The sequence below is a fragment of the Nicotiana tomentosiformis genome, chromosome 7 (assembly GCF_000390325.3).
Source record: "Nicotiana tomentosiformis chromosome 7, ASM39032v3, whole genome shotgun sequence".
Taxonomy (NCBI): domain Eukaryota; kingdom Viridiplantae; phylum Streptophyta; class Magnoliopsida; order Solanales; family Solanaceae; genus Nicotiana; species Nicotiana tomentosiformis.
In genome coordinates, this window is record NC_090818.1 from 58813013 (window position 1) to 58833354 (window position 20342).

Here is a 20342-nt window from a genome sequence, read left to right on the forward strand (position 1 = left end):
ATTATTTAATTAGGTATTGCAATTTTCTATCAGTACAAATATTGAGTGATTCTGTCCATCAAAACTTAGTGGAATTTGGACATAAGAATTGTAAAATTTCAAAAAAAAAAGTGATTTTTTTTCAAGTGAAAATGGTATTTGACAATTAGAGTTGTGTCTGGACATGATTATAATTTTGGGTTGTTTTTAAATTTTTGTGAGTGATCTGAGTGAAAATTTTGAAAAACAACTTTTTGGAGTTTTTCAAATTTTCAAAAAAATTCAAAATTCATCTTCAAGTGAAAATTGAAAAATTTATGGCCAAACACTGATTTCGAAAAAAATGAATTTCTTTTTTAAAAAAGTAAAAATTTCTTATGTCCAAACGGGCTCTTAGTCAGGTGGGAAGAAATTACCTAGTATTCTTTTGTCTCCATTGAGATTTGAACTTGAGATATGGTAAGAAAATGAATCACGGGTCCAACTTAAGCCCAAAAGTTAGCCCACGGAGTGATAATTGCCCAAGACGGTATTAAGGAGACCAAAGACTCATACCACCTTATATGGGATAAATGGCACCTCCTCACCTGGAGAAATTCAAAAATAGCCAAATTTACAAGTGATCATTCAAAATAGCTACGCTTTCAAAAGTCATCGAAATTTAGCCACTTTTTCATGTAAAGATAAATCTGAACGAAAACACTGTTCAAAATTCGAAAAATACTCCAGCATAATACACTGAAGTTTGAAGTTCCGGTATATTTTACTGGAACTCCAGTATATTATACTGGAGCCAGCAAAGTATACCGGTCCAGCATAATATACTGGAAGTTCATACACAGGTGCACTGAACTCCAGTATATTATGCTGGACCGCTCTCTGTTGCAGCAAAATAATGACTATTTTTCAATGACTTGGCAAACGCCGGCTATTTTTGAATGACCAATTCGAAAACTGGCTACCCCGTGCTATTTTAACCTCCTCTCCTCACAAGTCCAAGACCGAACACTTAGGCATGAACAAGATCGGTGCCCAATATTGAATAAATAATGAATTGGGTTGGACATGGCTATAATACTATGATAAGAAAATGGGACCTTTTTGTATATATACAAACTTTTAAACTTATTTACCCGGTTTATCTAAATTTAACTTTTTATAAAACTAAAGTTTTTTTTACAAAATATATACAAATCCGGTCAAAAATCGAATTTATCTATAACTTAAATACAATTTTTTTTGTACATAATCTGGTAAAAAATTATAGTTTACATACAATCTATATACAACTTGTATACAATTACGTAAGTTATATATATATTTTGTATACCGTTTTTACACTCGGCATGCTAAATATATACAATTTGTTTATGTCATCTTCTTCGAATTTTAATATGAAATTCCAACCAAAACCACCTCGAATCTTCATCAAATTCTCTCAAAATTGAGATATAAACTCCAAAGAATATTCTCAATCATTTGCAATAACACCCAATCCAAACAAATAACAATTTTACATATTTCGATCTTCGAATTCAAAGTATCTAAGCTTTCTAATGACTATCAATATAGTTTAACTTTAAGCTCATGTATACTTGATCAACTTTAGTTTAGTTTCAGTTACACCGTCAGTTTTATTTTAGTTCCAAATGCCACTTATGTAGATAATATCTTGTTTATTCATCTAAAAAAAAGTTATGGTAGCCCATTTGTATTTGTGCTTCATATTGTGTATTCTATGCTTTGAACCAATTGATTCATTTTTCTTCACCATTTCTCAAAGCTCTGAGCATGTTCATCTGCAAAAGCTTAATTGAAGAGGAACTTAGAAAGAAATATCTATACAGAGAAGAAAAATAGAGAAGAATGAAGCCTAAAATGGGTAAAATTGGAGTCTAATATTTTTTTTTTGTACATAAGTGATAAATTATATATGCTAATGTAATTAAGTAATTACCTCTTTACGAGGGTAAATAAGTTTATAATGTAGTATAGATAGGTCAAAATTCCTAGAAAATAGATATTTGGACCTAACTCAACCTCAAAAGTTAGCTCAAGAGCGTGAATTGTCCAAAATTAATCAATTGACATTACTTTAGTTCCAAACTGGTTCGATGCAATTCTTTGTGTGCGTCTGTTTCTACAGTCAGACCTCTATATAACAACATCTTCATATAACAATCATTCACTATAAAATCCAAATTTTCTTCATAACCAAATTTTTATATTATATTTTACCTCTATATAACAACCTTTTACCTATAAAAGCAACATCCATCTTTACAGCAATATGCTCTTTGTAAAATTACCCCTCTATAATATCCACGTAGAATCTCTAATAAGATTACCAATAATAAATTTAAATATTATGACCTCAACCTACTGCTACTTGGACCGAGATAAAAGATTCAACTATTAACCTCTTAGATTGCCTTCAAGGGAAAGCTATTAGGTATTCTTTTGCTGAAAGTTTGGACACAATTTTTGCTAATTCAAACGTAATATAGTTGGTAAGAGACCGAAATCTATGAAACATACTACAATTACGAAGTTTTTCCCTTAATCTTGAAATAATTTAATCTTTTAGTAGCTGTATAATATATGCTTTAGAGTTTATATCTTTATACATTTAGTTACGAATTTATTACTAATGCGTTATCTTTCTTTAATATTTAATTAGTATTACATATATTTTGAGTATTTATATTTGAATAATTTTTTTTAAATCTTTTATACGTAACATAAAAACAAAATTGATTTTTGAATAATTTTTGTGTATAACAACCAAAATATATTTAACATCAAACGCTATTATAGGTGTATAACAACCATTCACTATAAAAGTAAAAAAATATCGAAACAAATGATCCTGTTATAAAAAAATTTGACTGTATATTTGTTTATTACTTTATTATTCAGAGCATTTTGTGTAATAAGGACCCGTTTGATTACAAGGATGAGGAATTCCGGAACAAAATATATAATTTTTCTATTTCGCATTTGGTAAATCTTGGGATTAGCAATTCGGAAAATGTTTAAACCAAAACAGAAAGAATCGGATGTGAAAGAATCATATTGTAGTATTATTTTTACGCATTTTATCTGGGATAATAACCTCTGAATTACTAAGCTCGAGATTAGAACAACAAAATAGTAACACATTTGCTCTTCTCCAAATATTTTTTAAGAAAATCAAAGTTAAAATTGGAAGTAAAAGTATAACCATTAAGTAGTTTCTATCAATTATTTAATACTCATATTATAATTTCAGTATAATTTGTTGGCAAACCAATTGATCCTCGAAAATAGAAGTAGGGACTTTTACACGCCTATCGAAGAATATAATGGGGATGAGACCGTAAAGACCACCAAAAGTAATAAAAAGCCATCTCATTTTGGGTTGTCTTTCAAGTTTCAACATGAGACGTGAAGGAGTAATAAAGTAAAGATAGATTTGCAAAACAATAAGAAGAAAGGGATTAGCAGCAATTGCAGTGAGCTTCAAATTTTATTGAATCTTCCATTTTTCACATCGCCCCTTGAGATCTTCATTATCAATTTAGCTCATTGGTATAATTCTCTTCATATCTTCTTTAGTTGCCTTAATTATTTATTTATTTAAGAAATCGTCTCTTTGGTAGCTGGAAATGGTAGGCCAATTAAGTGTTGAAGAATTAGAAGGAAGAAAAAGAGAGAGAAAATTAGTTGAGTGTTTTACCTTTTTGTTTGATCATTTGCATTTCCAGATGAGAAAACTTAAATTAAGAGAAACAAATTATTATGTTAAGCCTGAGATTTGGGGGAAAATATTTTCCTTCTTTACTTTACTTTGTTTTCCTAATTGCCCAATCAGTGGTTGTAAAATTATTTCTTTTTTTACTCGTTAAGATATTTAACATGAAAGTAAGCTCTGATTGTGTGTGTATATGAGGTTGATTACTCCCTCTATCCCAATTTATGTGATGCACTTTACTTCTTAGTTTGTCCCAAAACTAATAGTATTACCTTTCTATATTTAGAAACAATTTAACTTTAAACTTTCCATTTTACTCTTAATGAGAACCACAAGTAGTTATTACTTGTTTTACACTACAAATTTCAAAAGTCTTTTTTCTTTCTTAGACTCCGTACTCACTCAAAGTGCATCATATAAAATGGGACGGAGTGAGTAATAGTTTGGAATGATTTAACATGGGTTCTGCCATTGTTTTTTAGTAGTCTTTTTTGTTTATTTAGAGATTTGTATGTCAGTGCAGGAATAAGTGTGAGATTTAGATTTTTGAGTAGTGGAATGAAATATGCCCAAATTTAATAGAATGGGTATTGATGATTCATATTGTGCTTCACAATTATTCTAGGGTTGACGCTTAGGATTAGTTGTCGTTGGTTACACATGGGGTTCCGATGATAAACGGATATAGTCACTTGGTGAGGAGAGATTTATCCTGAAGTGCCTGCAGAGAGGTAGCAAAGCTACAGTTAACCTTTTGAGTGTCTTAAAATGCAGTTTGAGTTATCCTGGCTGGAATATTTTTTCCGCTGATTTAATAGTTTTGAAATGCGTACCCAAACAGATAATGTTGACGAAAGCCTTATTCTCCTGCTTTGTGTGGTTCTACTTCTTAGATGGAAACTGGTTTCACAAGCTCTGCGAACGATGCTGGGCTTTGATTTATATCCTTGAACTTGGATGCCTGGAGCTACTTGTTTGTAGTGATCTAGAAATACAAACATACACTAGCTTGATTGACACGTATTGTGTTCTTTCAAACATGTAGCAAAGTTTTACTTTGCTTACTGCTAAAGCTAGAGGAGATGCACTTTCAATCTAATTCTCTAAATGAAATCCATGCTATTTGCTCCTAAGCTGAACAAAAGCTTGTAATATGATTCCTTGGAGATTCATCCAGAATTTGTACCTGTCCACCAACATGTTTTGATCACTGCCAACATGATGCTAGTGAAGTACAGAAGCTAGAGCTTCAAAACAATGTCCAATTCTAATCCGTTGAAGTTTCTTCTTACAGACCCCAAGTCAGGCCTATACTTCTATGTTTTCCATAAAACAGCATTACCAAAGAAAAGCATAGCTTCCTATTACAAAGTTAGGAAATGGTTTTTTACTCCATTTGAAGATGGTGGGAAATTATGTATTCTTCTTTCACTTGTTATTGATTTTTTATTGTGGGTCCTTTTCCCTAAAATGATGGCGTAAATTTATTATGAAGTGCATGTACATATAGCCGCGACCAGATAGATTAGACTTTGATTTGTAGCGAACATAATGTTCTGATGAATTTTTGGATTTCCACATGCTCTACGCATTTAATCCCCTTTCCTCTGAACAATGAAGATAAAAGAAAAAAATTGCACATCGAAGAAGATGGCAGTTCTTCCTTGGATTTTGTATCTATCTGTTTTGAGTGCTTTTGCAAATTTAAGTTGAGCATTCATTCTGTCTATCTGTTTTGAGTGCATTTGCAAAGTTGAGGTGAGCTTACCCTCTGTTGGTGATAAACATGCTCCTTACCTTCTCTTCCTCCCCTTTCGTTCACTCTTAGCATCTTTAAATTAAATGTCCACGATCCATTTGTTCCATATCCTGATATCCTCTTTGATCACCTGCTGCAGAGGCAAACTAGCTTTTCCAATTTTTGTGTGAATCTTTTATTCCATGATTGGGTGTGTTCTATTCATTTGGTAGACATGAATGTGCAGAATGATTGGCAATGGCTCTTGTTTCTTTATCTCCTCTTTGTATTGGGCTGGTAAACTGACTTATGTTGATCGTTTATTAGCATAGAAAATTTCAGATTTCCTGGTGATACTTTGCCTCGTGCTAAATGGGATTTCTTACAGGATAGCTTGCTGTTGTAGTGTTAGATTCTTTTTCCAACGGACTGTTTACTTGCTTACATTTTTTTTGGGATGGGTTACAATAAGTTGCTTCTAATCTATCTAGCATAATATGGAGACAATTATTTCCTTTCTTTCTTTTCACATATGTACAATTATTTCATTGTTTAGCAGGGATCTTGTGTTCTTTGCATGGCAAATTCCAAGGGGGCATCTAGCATGAGAAATATGGTGTACAATGGAAAGAGCTCTTTACTGCCTCCTAAAAGTCCGTTTCCTAGCATATCTCCCTCGTATGTTGATTATGTCCCTAGTTCTGCTGTCACCCAAAAAGGCATTTCAAAATCTAGAGATGGTTCACACCATCAGCGCACTTCTTCTGAAAGTTGTCTTATAGAGGAGCAACCATCTTGGTTGGATGATCTTCTTAACGAGCCGGAAACTCCAGTACGCAGAGGTGGCCATCGACGTTCATCTAGTGACTCCTTTACATATCATGATGCTGCTAACATTGCAAACTTAGATTACATAGCTCAAGATGATAACAAATTCAGAAATTTAACTCCTGTCCCTTCCTGGGGATCCCAAGACTTTGATTATTACAAAGATGCTCGGCATGCCACATTTCATGTTGATCAAAACTTCTCAAACCGACAAAAGAATAGGGCAAGGGATGCTTCTCCAAATGCAATACAACATCCCCGTGGCCGGCCCCCTTTTAGGGAAAATGTCAAGACTCACAGCTTGGGAGCATCATGTCCTCCACAAGAAGGAGAGAGGCCCAAATCTGCAGGAAGCGACAAGCAGGATTTAGTTGAATCTGTCTCTCCTAATCCAGTGGGATCAGGTGAAAAAAAGGATTCTTCTCACAGCAAGAGTTCTGCATCAGAAAGTGACACGAAACGTGCAAAGCAGTAAGTGTAACTCTCTCAGCAACCCCAAAGGAAATAGCTGTGAAGTGAATAAACATATTTTCTGTATGTTGAAATTTGAAAGAAGACATAGTTCCTGTAGCAGTTACTGTTTATAGTATAGTTCTTGGTTTCTCTTTTCATGGTTTGTCTATCATTCCTTTTTCTTTTTGTTGCATGCCCATACTATCAGTTTACTGGATGTTTTGGTTAGTTGGAGGCTTATAACCAGGATAGCTGAAAACCAAATGGGATTTTAATTTTCATTAATAAGTAATTTAGCATGTTTTTTTTTTTCTTCTGAATCTCTGCAGCCACAATAAGTAGTACTATGATTCTGTGTTATTTACCTTCTAAAACTTTAATGATATTGTACACTGAACAGGATACCGGCCTACAGCAAAAGTGTAGGGTAGTCTATGCTCTTTGAATTTTTCAAGGGATGCCTATGGTGTTCAAATCCTATCGATCCATAGATGTTGACAAAAATAGGTGATTTAACTTCTAACAACAAATTGATTTTTATGCTACAGGAAGGATATATATGTCAGGAACATTTCTTCTTCCTTTTATCTTAACTTACTTGACCTTGTCTTTTTCACTCCTCCTGAATTTCACGGACCCCTTTTCCTAAACGTAAACTTTCCCACCTTCAACAGTTCATTATAATGCATAGACGGTAACTTTTTTTTTATTCTATAGAAAAAGTAATTGTATTAGATCTGCAGCTCTAAGGAAAAGGAAGTGCTGGAATATGTACTATTTAGCAAAAGAAAAAAGTGAACAGTTAAATTTGATCTGTTGGATCGAATTTGCTTTTGCCTTCAAAGCATTTGGTGTTCCTTTCCTTCCGTCCGGTCCCCCAAATATTAGCTGGAATGGTAATCCACCAAAATGACTTCTTTTTCTCCCTTTTTCCCCTGTTCCAGCACTGAAGTAATTGTATGAGAGTTCTGGGCATCACCCAATGTTCAGATAGATTTGTCATAGTTGAGCAGTTACATTACGATTTAAAAAGAGGTGATTTACACTTTCAGCTTCCTTTCCACATAAATGAAACCTGCTACACAAAATGGTGCCCCTTTTTGTAGATTGTCTTCTGTCAAATATGCCTTCTTTGTCACCAACCAAGAGAAACAAGCCACTTTGAAGGGGCTTTTGTTTTCCGATTCTGTGCAATGCAAAGGCAGTAATTAATATCACTTTTTACATTAGTGATTTATACTTGACAAATTACCCTACTATTGATGCGTTTCAATTCTTTTTAGCACCTTTCTTGCTAACTTCGACGTATCAACTTACCCAAAACATTTTCTTAAACTTCGCACGAATCAAATGGCCATCTGCCGTCTAATTTGATAGAGATGGAGCACTTTGATTTTTAGGTGCGGAAGAATATGTTCTTTTTCTTGAATAGGTAAGTGAACATTATTTCAAAAGTAGAGCAGCCTGGCACTAGGATAGTACAAAGGCAGTACACTGGTTAGGAATCCTTCATTACAAAAAAAACCAAAAAGGAAGGAACCCTGCTGTACAAAAACCTATTCCTGTAAAGATTCTATGAAATCTAGCATATGCTATTTTCATTCTTTACATCCTGTAGATTGTCAACAACCATAAACATTTGTATTTCAGCTTCTGTACAGTATCTATCTTCTCTTCGAAATTTCTAGCATTCCTCTCTTTCCATATAACCCAACAGACACTAACAGGCACCGTGTTCTATATCTTCCTCAGTGGTTTTCTGATTCCCCTGGAAGCCCAGTGGTTGAGTAACTGTTTAATATATATGGCATGAGGAATTGCATCCTGAATAAGTACTAAAAGAAAAGCAACCAAATCTGGTTAACAACTGGGCAATGCAAAAAGAGGTGGTTGCAGCTTTCCACCTTGCTGTTACACATAAAGCACCTGTTGCATATCGTCATTCCCCTTCTCTGTAGGTTGCAATGAGTGAGGCATGTGTCGTGAGTGACCAGCCACATAAAACAACTGATTTTGTAAGGTGCTTTAGATTTCTGTAACTGTTTACATGGCCAACTGTAGAGCTGTCTCCCTCATTGTTGGTTGCCTTGTGGCAAAACTTAACAGAGAGACCATAGTTCTGCGTTGTCCATACAACAAAATCCTCAACTTCTGCGTTTGAGAGATACATTCTCTAAGTCGTTCAGAGAGAGCCATTCTGGGTATTTCCCAATCAGAGCAATTTCTCCTAAAACTTATACACCAGGAGCTCCCATTCGAGCACTGTGGGGCATAGCTTCCTGCATTGTTGGTGAAACCATAAAGATCATGATACATGATCTTTAATGGTGTGGGTCCTATCCAAGCATCATGCCAAAACCATATATTCCTTCCGTTACCAATCTTAACCTTTTTATGCGATTCAAAAGCAGCCCATAAGATGCATATATGCTTCCATAAGCCTAAACCATGAGAAATCTGTACGGGACCTGAATACATAGGCTTTAATCACCATCTTTTCTAGTAATCACTCTTGTCCACTAGCTCCTTGCTTCTCTGCCATATCTCCACAACCATTTCATAATTAAGCTACTATTGTGCACTTTCAAGTGCCCAGCCCCCTATTTCTTTTATCCATCAACACCCTGTCCCACTTTACCAGGTGAAAAGTTCTCTTTTCTTTGCTTCCCTTCCACAAAAAGTTCCTCCTGATCTTATCCAACTTTGTCCTCACATTCACTGGCAGAAGAAATAGACATAAGATAGGCTGGAAGAGAATCAAGTACACTCTTGATAAGAATTACCCTACCTCCCAGGACCCCAAGGGTGTGGCCCAGTGGTCAAGGAAGTGGGTTAAGAACCATGAGTCTTAGGTTCAAATCCTAGCGGAGGCAAAAACACTTGGTGATTTTATCCCATTTGTCCAAGTTTTGGTGGACAGAGTTAGCAGGTATCCCGTGAATTTAGTTGAGTTGCGTGTAAGCTGGCCCGGACACCATGATTATCAAAAAAAGAAAAAAAATCACCCTACCTCCCAGTGATAGGTACTGCCTTTTCCATGTAGCAAGTCTCTTTTCCCATCTCTCTTCGATTTTTTGCCACACTTGTTTTGACTAAATTATTTTTCCACTTGTTGTGGAAGAATATGTTTTGTCTACAACTTATCCTCTTTTATTATAGGATATGCCAACTGATTCACTTATCTACTATTCGTGTCATTAGTTGGATATTGTTTGGATTTTATTTAACATATAGTGAAGTTTACTAAAGACAAGGTGCCATGTAATGCAGACAGTTTGCTCAACGATCGCGAGTTCGGAAGCTTCAATACATATCTGAGCTGGAAAGAAATGTACAAGCTCTGCAGGTGTGTTTTCACAGACGCTTTAAGTAATATACTCTTTGAAATGACTGTATGATGCATGTTGTATTTTGTTAAAAATGTTGATCTGGTCATTACTAATTTCCAGGCTGAAGGTTCTGAAGTGTCCGCTGAGCTTGAATTCCTTAACCAGCAGAGCCTTATTCTAAGCATGGAGAATAAAGCCTTAAAGCAGCGCTTAGAAAATTTAGCTCAAGAACAGCTGATAAAGTATTGTAAGTTTCTTCTTTATCTGTCATACTTTATTGTTGTATCTGCTATTTCCAGCGCTTGAAGTGGTATTAAAAAGTTGAATATGCAGCACAGATATAATGAGTCTAAACCTGCATAGTTGGAAATTAGGGTTATCTTGAAAGAATTATCACATCACATGAATGGTGTTCTAATGGGGAATAAAAATCTCGACGTAAGTAAGGTCGGTTTGAAGATGAGCTGGGAAACTGGGTTAGGTTTTCCTAAAACTGGAAGCACATTGTGTTGAGCAATGTTTGGTCTCATTAGCAAATTGCTTGTTTTCTAGGAGAAATGGGGACAACTTGTGTAATTCCAGAAAGCATCATTTTTTTTTGTGTGCAAAAAAGATATCCTTGAAATCTGCAATTTCTATGAATTTATGATTTTGTCTAGCTTTTAGAGCTGTGTATGCAGTTCAATCTATTAATTTATGATTTTGTCTAGCTCCTTTGGAGCTGTGTGTACAGTAGGCAGTAGCATACATTGTTCTTACCTAAGTTGCTCCGACACGACAGTTTAGGTGCCGCACCTGTGTCGACACGACACTAGTATGGGTGTGGGTATGGAATCCGTACCGGATCTGGTCAAATAATTTTGGGTACTTTGACCACGACGGACGGAAAAATTCGAGATAAGATACAATTTGATTTCCAAAATCAGAACCAAAACTAAGGTAAATTTGAAGAAAATAGCATACCTTATCTGGGAAATCAATCCTTTACTTATCTACAACTTGAGAATAAAAAAGAAATCCACACTTTAAAAGCTATATGTAAGTTTTTCACAAAATTTCTCATAATTTAGAGAGATTTTTATATTTTTATTTTTTGGAATTATTTTTAGCCGGATCTTCGCACCCGTATCCGTACTAGGATCCATATCCCTGAATCTTAGAATTTACATCTCGAAGGATTCGACCTCTAGATCCGTACCCGTGTCCGAGCAATTGAGGTTCTTACTGCATATTCTTTTTGAAAGGATATACGTCTGTTTGTTACAAAGGCTGTTTTGACTTTTAATTAGTTAAAAATGATATTGGAATTAATAACTAATAAAAAATATAAGAGATATAGGAACTGATTCAACCCAAACTTGTGCTTCCTAGGATAGGACCAAAGTTATTATCTGCTCTTCCAATGGATAGCGGGACTATGTCAAAGTTTCTTATAGAACAAAGGCAAAATACGTAAGTTTACCACCTGAATTATGGACCAAATCCCTGTTACACACTTTCTGTCATGGGTTGCTTTCCATCATCGACCCATGACCCCTTGGACGTGCCCCGTGGCGTCCCGGCAAGCCTCCCAACGCCTAGCGCCACGGTCGGCCCCGTGGTCTCGGCAGCACCAAGTGACAAGCGAGCATGCGCCTTTGTCACCCCACCGATAATCAGTGCCAGCGCCCAGCGGCTGGCGAATGCCATCAGCGCCGCGCGCACCGACAATGCCGCGCGCGCAGACCCAATGCCAAGCACCAGCGCCCCGCCGCTGGCAGATCCAAATAGTGCCGCGCGCGCCCACAGCAATGCGCGCGCAGACCCTGATGCTCAAGACAAAGTTGCTACCATCGGACTTGCTTCCATAGAAGACTAAGTCCTTTTCATTGTAATTATAGATTAGTTTTACTTCATTCATTTTCAGTGTGCTTCTACAGCTTTCTTAGGTCAACTCATGTAACTTTGGTTTATTTTTTTAAGCATTATTAAGGGGGACCAAAGCATTCAAACATTCAAGCATTCAAACAATTCTCTGTACTGGTGTCTCTCCCCCCCGACACCGCATTGCATCTTGTAATAGCTTTCATCATCATCAATACAATCATCAGCTTTCATCATCAATTGCTCATTTTCCGCTGCTCAATTGCTCACGACATTGGTTTTCCCGTACGACACTGACAATCTAGTCTAGCGTACGGCGAGGACCTCAGTTGGCGCATAGCAACCGCACTGACATCGGTTGCTTAGCCTTACGTCGCCCTTCCAAGGAATTTCAGGAAGGCGCCGCGTAACAGTTGGTATCAGAGCCTAGGCTCGACATCGGACGAGGGAACTCATTGCCATCATCATCACCATTTCTGACCATGGTGAATTACGGGGATCGCATCACGACCCTAGAAGAGACGGTTGACGCATTACGGCCCATCGTGCATACGTTGCCTGATCTAAAAACCAGCCTAGTGCAAAGGTTGGACGACCTGGACCGCAGAATGCGGCAGGCCGAAGTTGACATAGCAAACATCAGTCAAGACTCTGAGGAAGACCGGCAAACGGCTGCCGTCGAGGCAACCAAAATTCATGGCCAATTCGAGGACCTCCAACAGGAGCGTGCCGAGGATTTAGCCCATCGGGAACTAGAGGCAGACAGACTGACCGTCATGCAGCAAACCATAGACAACTTGACAGGCCAGCTCAATGTTGTCAATGCTGCCCTTCAAAGCCTGCTCAAAGGAGGCGAAAACCACATCAGGGGTGCCACGAACATTGCCCCCATGCCACAAAAGCTGAAAATTCCGGAGCCCAAGCCATACAACGGAGCCCGGGATGCTAAAGAAGTGGAAAACTTCATCTTCGACATCGAACAATATTTCGACGCCGTTGGACAGTTGGAGGAATCCAAGAAGGTAGCAACTGCTGCCATGTATCTTCAAGGCGATGCAAAACTCTGGTGGCGAGTCAAATACGAAGCCATCAGGGCCGGTGAAGATACTCTCCAGACATGGGCAGAACTGAAGGCCGCCATACGCCTGCAGTTCTTCCCCGAAAATGTGGAATACAATGCACGGAGAAAGTTGCGCGAACTCCGCCACACCAGGTCGGTGCGGGACTACGTGCGTGAATTCTCCGCACTCATGCTAAACATACGGGATATAGGGGACAAAGACAAACTGTTCGCATTCATAGAAGGTTTGAAACCTCATGCTCGTATGGAGCTGCAAAGACAACGGGTAGATACCCTGCCCAAGGCCATTCAAGCTGCAGAGTGCCTTGGGGATTACCAGTTGGAAACTCAGAAGGATAGGCCCCAGCCGCCTGTCCGAGGGGATGCAACGGGAGCCAACCTAGCAACGGTGGCCCCAACAGAAACGGAAGAGATCGAGGTGCATCCAAATCTAAGACTCCTTCCTCAAGCAGCAACACTGCTGCATCAGTCAACAACAATCAGGGGAGAAAGCCCCCATCAGAATGCCGTCATTGCGGCGGGGAACATTGGAACAATCAATGCCCCAGTACACAAATCAATGCTCAACAAACTGTTGACGACGATGAGTCAGATCAGGACGGCTCAGCCGACGAAGAACAGGTAGGGGCCTTCAACGCATTTGTTGGCTCCATTCATGATACCTTGGCGGGAACCAGTACTGGCAACCCCAAGAAGAAGCATTCCCAATCGACAAGAAAGGGAAAGGAAAGGCGGACGAGAGGCCTCCCGCATCACAAAAGAGGACCTTAATGTTCGTTGACATGAAAGTAAACGGCAGACCTATTCGAGCATTGATAGACACGGGTGCTAGCCACAACTACCTGGCCTCAACTCAGGTACAACGCCTCGGTCTAGCAGTGCAAAAATGCAAAGGTCGTGTCAAGGCTATCAACTCTCCATCTCAGCAAGTGAGTGGAATAGCCAAAGAAGTGCCAATCAAGCTTGGCCCATACAAAGGAATATTCGACCTATGCATAGCTATCATCGATGACTTCGAACTGATAGTGGGATTGGAATTCCTCAGGCAGACCAACACCATCCCGGTACCATATGCCAACATGCTCCTAATGATGGGAGACAACGGGGCCAAACCCCACACCATACCGTGCATATCCAAGAAGATGGTCGCTGGAAACATCACGGCCATACAGTTTAAGGAAGGAACCAATAGACCTGAACCCACGGTTCCGGCTGCCCTCAACATCATCAAACAGACATCACATCATCGGGGACCAACAGCTCATGGCGCCCCTCATTGCGTGAAGACTTGTCAAGCATTCCAAAAGGACAAGTCGGATCACTCAGCACAAGCGGGACTCTTGGAGCCGCTACCTGTCCCACAGAGACCTTGGGAAAGCATTTCCCTGAATTTCATCACAGGATTACCCAAGGTCGGAAATCATGCAACCATCATGGTGGTAGTAGACCAATTTTCCAAGTATGCTACCTTCATCGCAGCCCCACAGAACATATCGGCAGAAGATACAACTCGACTCTTCTTCTCTCATGTTGTCAAACATTGGGGTATGCCCAGCAGCATCATTAGTGACTGCGACCCACGCTTCACTAGCAAGTTTTGGACCCAACTCTTCAGTTGCCTCGGATCCAAATTGAGTTACAACTCAAACCATCATCATTAGCAAACATATGATCAAACAGACCGGTTCAATGACATGATGGAGGAATATCTCCGCCAATTTGCAACCGGGTCACAAACACATTGGGTGAAGCTTCTGGATGCTGCTCAGCTGTGTTTCAATTCACAAAAGTGCGCCCATACAAACAAAAGCGCTTTTGAAATTGTTACCGGACAGCAACCGCTACTCCCACAAAATGTGAATGCACCAAACATGCCATCATCTCATCGAGCTGCCAGTTTCTCGACAGAATGGGAGCAAACTTTGAAGATAGTGCAGAGCTATCTTGTCAAAGCACAGGAGAGGGCAACGAGGTATGCCGAACAAAACCGTCGCTTTGTCCAACATCAAGCAGGGGACAAAGTGATGGTAAGAACCCCGAGGCAGAACTTATTTGCAAAGAGGACCCAAGATCCTCGCCTATTGCAAAGCTACATCGGGCCTTTTTCCATTGAAAGGCGCATCGGGAAATCCACATACAAGCTGAACACACCAGCCCGGTGGAAAATCCATCCAGTCTTCCATGTCAGCCGCCTCCAACCATTTCAGAAATACATGGAAGATCATTCAGAAAGACATCTCACAACACCGAGGGGAACAGACCTCCCAGCCAACAAGAGCCTGACCAATCATCATCATCCGGCAGGTAAGGCTCCGAGGACGTCGCCAACTCAGGTGGGGGAGAATGTCATGGGCTGCTTTCCATCATCGACCCATGACCCCTTGGACGCGCCCCGTGGCGTCCCGGCAAGCCTCCCAACGCCTAGCGCCACGGTCGGCCCCGTGGTCTCGGCAGCGCCAAGTGACAAGCGAGCATGCGCCTCTGTCGCCCCACCGATAATCAATGCCAGCGCCCAGCGGCTGGCGAATGCCATCAGCGCCGTGCGCACCGACAATGCCGCGCGCGCAGACCCAATGCCAAGCACCAGTGCCCCGCCGCTGGCAGATCCAAATAGTGCCACGCGCGCCCACAGCAATGCGCGCGCAGACCCTGATGCTCAAGACAAAGTTGCTGCCATCGGACTTGCTTCCATAGAAGACTAAGTCCTTTTCATTGTAATTATAGAGTAGTTTTACTTCATTCATTTTCAGTGTACTTCTACAACTTTCTTAAGTCAAGTCATGTAACTTTGGTTTATTTTTTTTAAGCATTATTAAGGGGGACCAAAGCATTCAAACATTCAAGCATTCAAACAATTCTCTGTACTGGTGTCTCTCCCCCCGACACCGCATTGCATCTTGTAATAGCTTTCATCATCATCAATACAATCATCAGCTTTCATCATCAATTGCTCATTTTCCGCTGCCCAATTGCTCACGACATTGGTTTTCCCGTACGGCACTGACAATCTAGTCTAGCGTACGGCGAGGACCTCAGTTGGCGCATAGCAACCGCACTGACATCGGTTGCTTAGCCTTACGTCGCCCTTCCAAGGAACTTCAGGAAGGCGCCGCGTAACATTTCTAACGGTGAAAATTATCATACACACAACCTTTCAAAAGTGTGTCTATGACTCACCACTCTGCTTAGCTGGCACTCGCGTGTTATACACATATAAAGGGCGAGTGAACTCAAAAATTACTTAGGAAAAAAAAAAAAAACCTTAAAACTTTAACTCGGGTTTGAACTCATAAGAACTCAACAATGGAAGTTCAGAATTCCTCCTCAAATCAGTCCATTCAAATGTTTTTATGCTCAAGGAATTAGTTCTTAATCAATTCCAAGCAGCAAATAATCTACATAAGTTTTAGATCTCAGATTCGCATTAAAAAATTGTGGTGTTGTTGAGATAAACAATTGAATTGTAAAAACTGTTTGGGATGAGATTTGGGTGGAGTAATGTTCAAACCACCATTGCCGGCAAAGCTTTGAAGGTTGAAGTCGGAATTACATTTGCATATGAAATTTCGAGTTAGTTGCGTATGAACTATCCTCACTTTGCTTCTTCAATTAACCATCCTCTTCCAATGCCTTCTTTGGCTTGCTCTTGAAAGCCTTGTAATCAATCTCAGATGGCAGAAGACATCCTCGACAATCAAGAACAAAGAAACTTTTATTGTCCCTAACATCTATATCTTGTGAAGTGGCAGCTAAGTTGCTCGGACTCTCCAAAAATGTTGCTGCACCCGTGTCGGATCCTCCAAAAATACACTATTTTTGGAGAATCCGACAAGTACCTGGCGGCATCTTTTGAGAGTCCGAGCAACATAGAGTGGCAGAACTCTCTGAGAACAATTATCAAACACTTGGTCTGCACTATTGCCCAAATACTCCGAATAGTCAGTAGTTGTCAAAAGAAAAAGCAAATAACAATTCTCAGTAGAGCACTCATGGACCACCATGATTTCGTAATGCTCCTGCTCCATGGTCGAGAATCTTTCAGTTTCAGATGAAATTATATGAGAATGTGGAGCGACGGTGAAGGAAGAAGAGGGTAGATGTGTAATTAAGTAATTTTTTTTAAGTTAAGGACACATGTCGCAATCCTATTGGTGTGTGGCATAGACATGTTTTGTGAAAATTGGTCAAGTACAGTGGTGTGACATAGACATACTTTTTAAAGGTTGATCGTGTAAAATTGATTTTGGCCGTCAGAAAGTGTGTAACAGGGATTTGGTCCATAGTTCGGGTGGCAAAATATGTATTTTGCCTAGAACAAAACAAAAAGATTTTTCTACTGCAAAATTATCGTTGGGTTTTAGATGCTGTTTAGAAGGGGATTCCCTCTTTTGTGCTTCAGCCCTTCAACATTAAAACTTTAACCTTTGGAAGGAAAGAAAGCAACAAAGGAGAAGTGGTCACCATGCTTTTATCATTATTGAATAATGAGGTATTGAGATTATAAGTTTATAGATTACTGTGGATCTCTGCTCCAAGGACAGAATCTACCTTCACAAAGAAACTCAAGTAATCAAACTTAAACTTTTCTAGAGCCTAATTTTTTTCTTCATCACGGCCGAGGAACTTTTGTAGTTCGATTAGCTATGTAGTTCAAAGAAAAACTGTTCTGCTTTGGGGATGGTGGTGACCAGAAAGCTGCTATTGTTGATATAGTAGAAAGATCGTTTTATTGACTTCTCGGGAAACTAAACCCTGTAAATGTTCTGTGCAGTGGAGCATGAAGTACTGGAAAAAGAAAGAGGAAGACTACGAGCATTGTACCAGCAGCAGCAACTGCCACAGTCGCAGCAGCAACAGCAATCATCTTCCAGCCATCGACGCACGACAAGTAGGGATCTTGATCAGCAATTTGCAGACCTGTCTTTGAAACACAAAGAGGGTTTTGGCCAACTTCACATGTGACTGTGACCGTAGCTGGGACTTTGATCACATCTGACTCTCCCTCAGCTGATTTTGCCTGGCCAGTGACAAAATTATACTATTTTTATTGTTCTAGATAAGAAAGAGCTCCTGCCGTCCTTGTACTTTCTCTCAACGGCTTTGCCTCTTTCACCTTCTGGCGGTGATTCTAATTTCTGTATTGTTATGTACCCTCAGCTTTGTTAAGCAAGTGATCTTTTTATTTGCACCTGGTGGTCAATGCTAGGAATAGCATTTGTGGCAGTTGGCTCACCTGAGGTGGTTAATTCCGGCATGATTTCTCCTTTGTATGTTTAAATTATCAACTCCTTTGTATGTTTAAATTCATTAGTTTCTCATCAGCTTTCTATGTTGTAACATTTCCCTGCTATTGGTTCCACCATTTTTACCTTGGGTACATTTTCATGAATATTGACTTGTAAGCATTAATATAGAGCTCCATCAGCTCATTATTTCCTTCTTATTTAAGCTATGGAAGCATTCTGTTTTCCCAATTATCAATATTACTGCACAACAAAACCAAACATACTCTTTTATTTTGCTTCAGGCATCTGGCATGCTAAACTCATGGGTCCAACTAATCAGGGTTCATGCGGCGTAAGGGGGTAAAGCAGAGGCGGATTTAGGATTTTAAGATCATGGGTGCACCGTTAAAAGAAAGGAGAAAAAAAAGTATTACGTGGGACTCAATCTTGGAGTCCGGAACCAAAGTGTGGTCTTTTTGGACTCAAACGAAAAAAATAGGTGGAAAAAAAACTGACTACCATTTTATCTATAGCGCGGTTATTCACCGCGCTATACCTTCCTATCTCACCAATAATTCATCTGTACTTTACTGACCCACCAATAATTCATATGGGTATAGCACATGCAGTATACACGCTACATATATAGCGCCTATTATGCATGCGCTATACCTCAATTATTGTACCCCCGGACTGGTTTTTTTCTTATTTAAGGAGTTTTAGAATTTAGTAAAAATCCATTCAGGATCCTTCAGGTATTCCGAAATATTTGTTCGTTAAGTTATTTTGCATTTTGTTATAATGTCCAAAGAGCGAAAAATTAGGGTTTCATTATATTGGGGGGGGGGGGGGAGGGGGGGGTGAGATTGTGGTGGAGAATAACTCAGTACACTATAATTGTTCTCCACAGTGTCATGTTAAGTTGCCACTTACAATGGAGTACGATAGACTGACATCGTTGTTATGTAAAAAAAATGAGTGTGAGCAAACGTTCGGTTGATATTAAAGTAACCGGAAGATATCCGTATTCTGTTACTCCGCAAGGGGTTGTTTGTTATGCTGAGTTTAACATCGAAGACGATGAATTTCTGACAGATTTTTTGAGGACTCCGGATGAACACCGGGAACTTCTTGTGATAAAAATGTTGGAAATGTACGTCAAGGCTGAAGACGTTCGCAATATTGAGGTTCCGCAAAATAGGGATATCCCTCAATCATCAGGTGATTTTTTTGGAGTAGTTTTATCCGAACAGGTTCTGGGTGGAAGAGTTTGGCCAGATCTAAACTTATCTCCACGGGCGAATGAGGAGCGAGGACATAATTTCTCCCCAAGTTTACATAATCCACAAGCCGAGTGGTAAACTTCAATTTTTCTTTGTGTTACGATGTTTATTTTTATGTATTGTATTTGTATTAACACTCATATATTCCACAGGGGGTACCGACGAGATATGAATTTTACAAGTTATGAACCAACGGACAGTTGGAATATGCCTAGTTTTGGCGTGTTGGATCATGGTGGTCCATCCAGGAGTCATCAGCAACATGATAATGTGCATCATGGGATATCAATACATTATGATTTGTAAGTTAAGTGATAAAGTTTATATGTGATGTTTGGATGAATTTGAGAAACTCATTATTTTATTGGTTGTGCAGTGAAAACGAGCAACTTGAAGGTCCTGTCGTTACTCAATTGCCCGAAAACGACATATTTAATCGGGATCTGGCAGATGCCAGAGTCAGGAAGATGATAGTGATTATAACAACAATACTGATGAGTTTGGAGATGACACACCCTTCCTTGATGAGGGTGATGATGATGAGGACGAGAATGATGAACCTGATTTGACGAGGGAGCATGCTCCACCTCCCGTTAGACCAAGAGTGTACGAGTCCCATGTGCCGTTTCATTCAAGGGAGATTTTCTACCTTGATCAGTTGCCAAGTATGCCGGATGTGGATGCCCTCACAAGGGATCTTGACGAAATTCGGACAACAATGTGGGATGAAACTAGAGCAACAGTGTTGTCAAAGGGCATACTTTTTGCTGATAAAGCGCGCCTAAGCAGGGTGGTGCGAATGTACAACATAAAAGAGTGTCGTGAGATCG

The 20342-nt window shown here is 39.5% G+C and overlaps 1 protein-coding gene across 2 annotated transcripts; it reads left to right on the top strand.

Annotated features, from left to right (window-relative positions):
- The first annotated feature begins 3318 nt into the window (after nt 1–3318).
- Nucleotides 3319–18447, top strand: LOC104092174 (uncharacterized protein At4g06598-like). 2 transcript variants are annotated; one of them, XM_009597707.4, is made up of 5 exons: nt 3319–3549; nt 6007–6749; nt 10002–10077; nt 10181–10307; nt 17776–18447. In XM_009597707.4, exons 2-5 carry the CDS (start codon nt 6028–6030, stop codon nt 17964–17966), a joined length of 1116 nt encoding a protein of 371 aa, XP_009596002.1. In that variant the 5' UTR covers nt 3319–3549; nt 6007–6027; the 3' UTR covers nt 17967–18447. The 2 variants fall into 2 exon arrangements, with proteins under 2 accessions (XP_009596002.1, XP_009596001.1); XM_009597706.4 differs by having other exon boundaries at nt 3320–3549; nt 6010–6749.
- Nucleotides 18448–20342: the final 1895 nt, after the last annotated feature.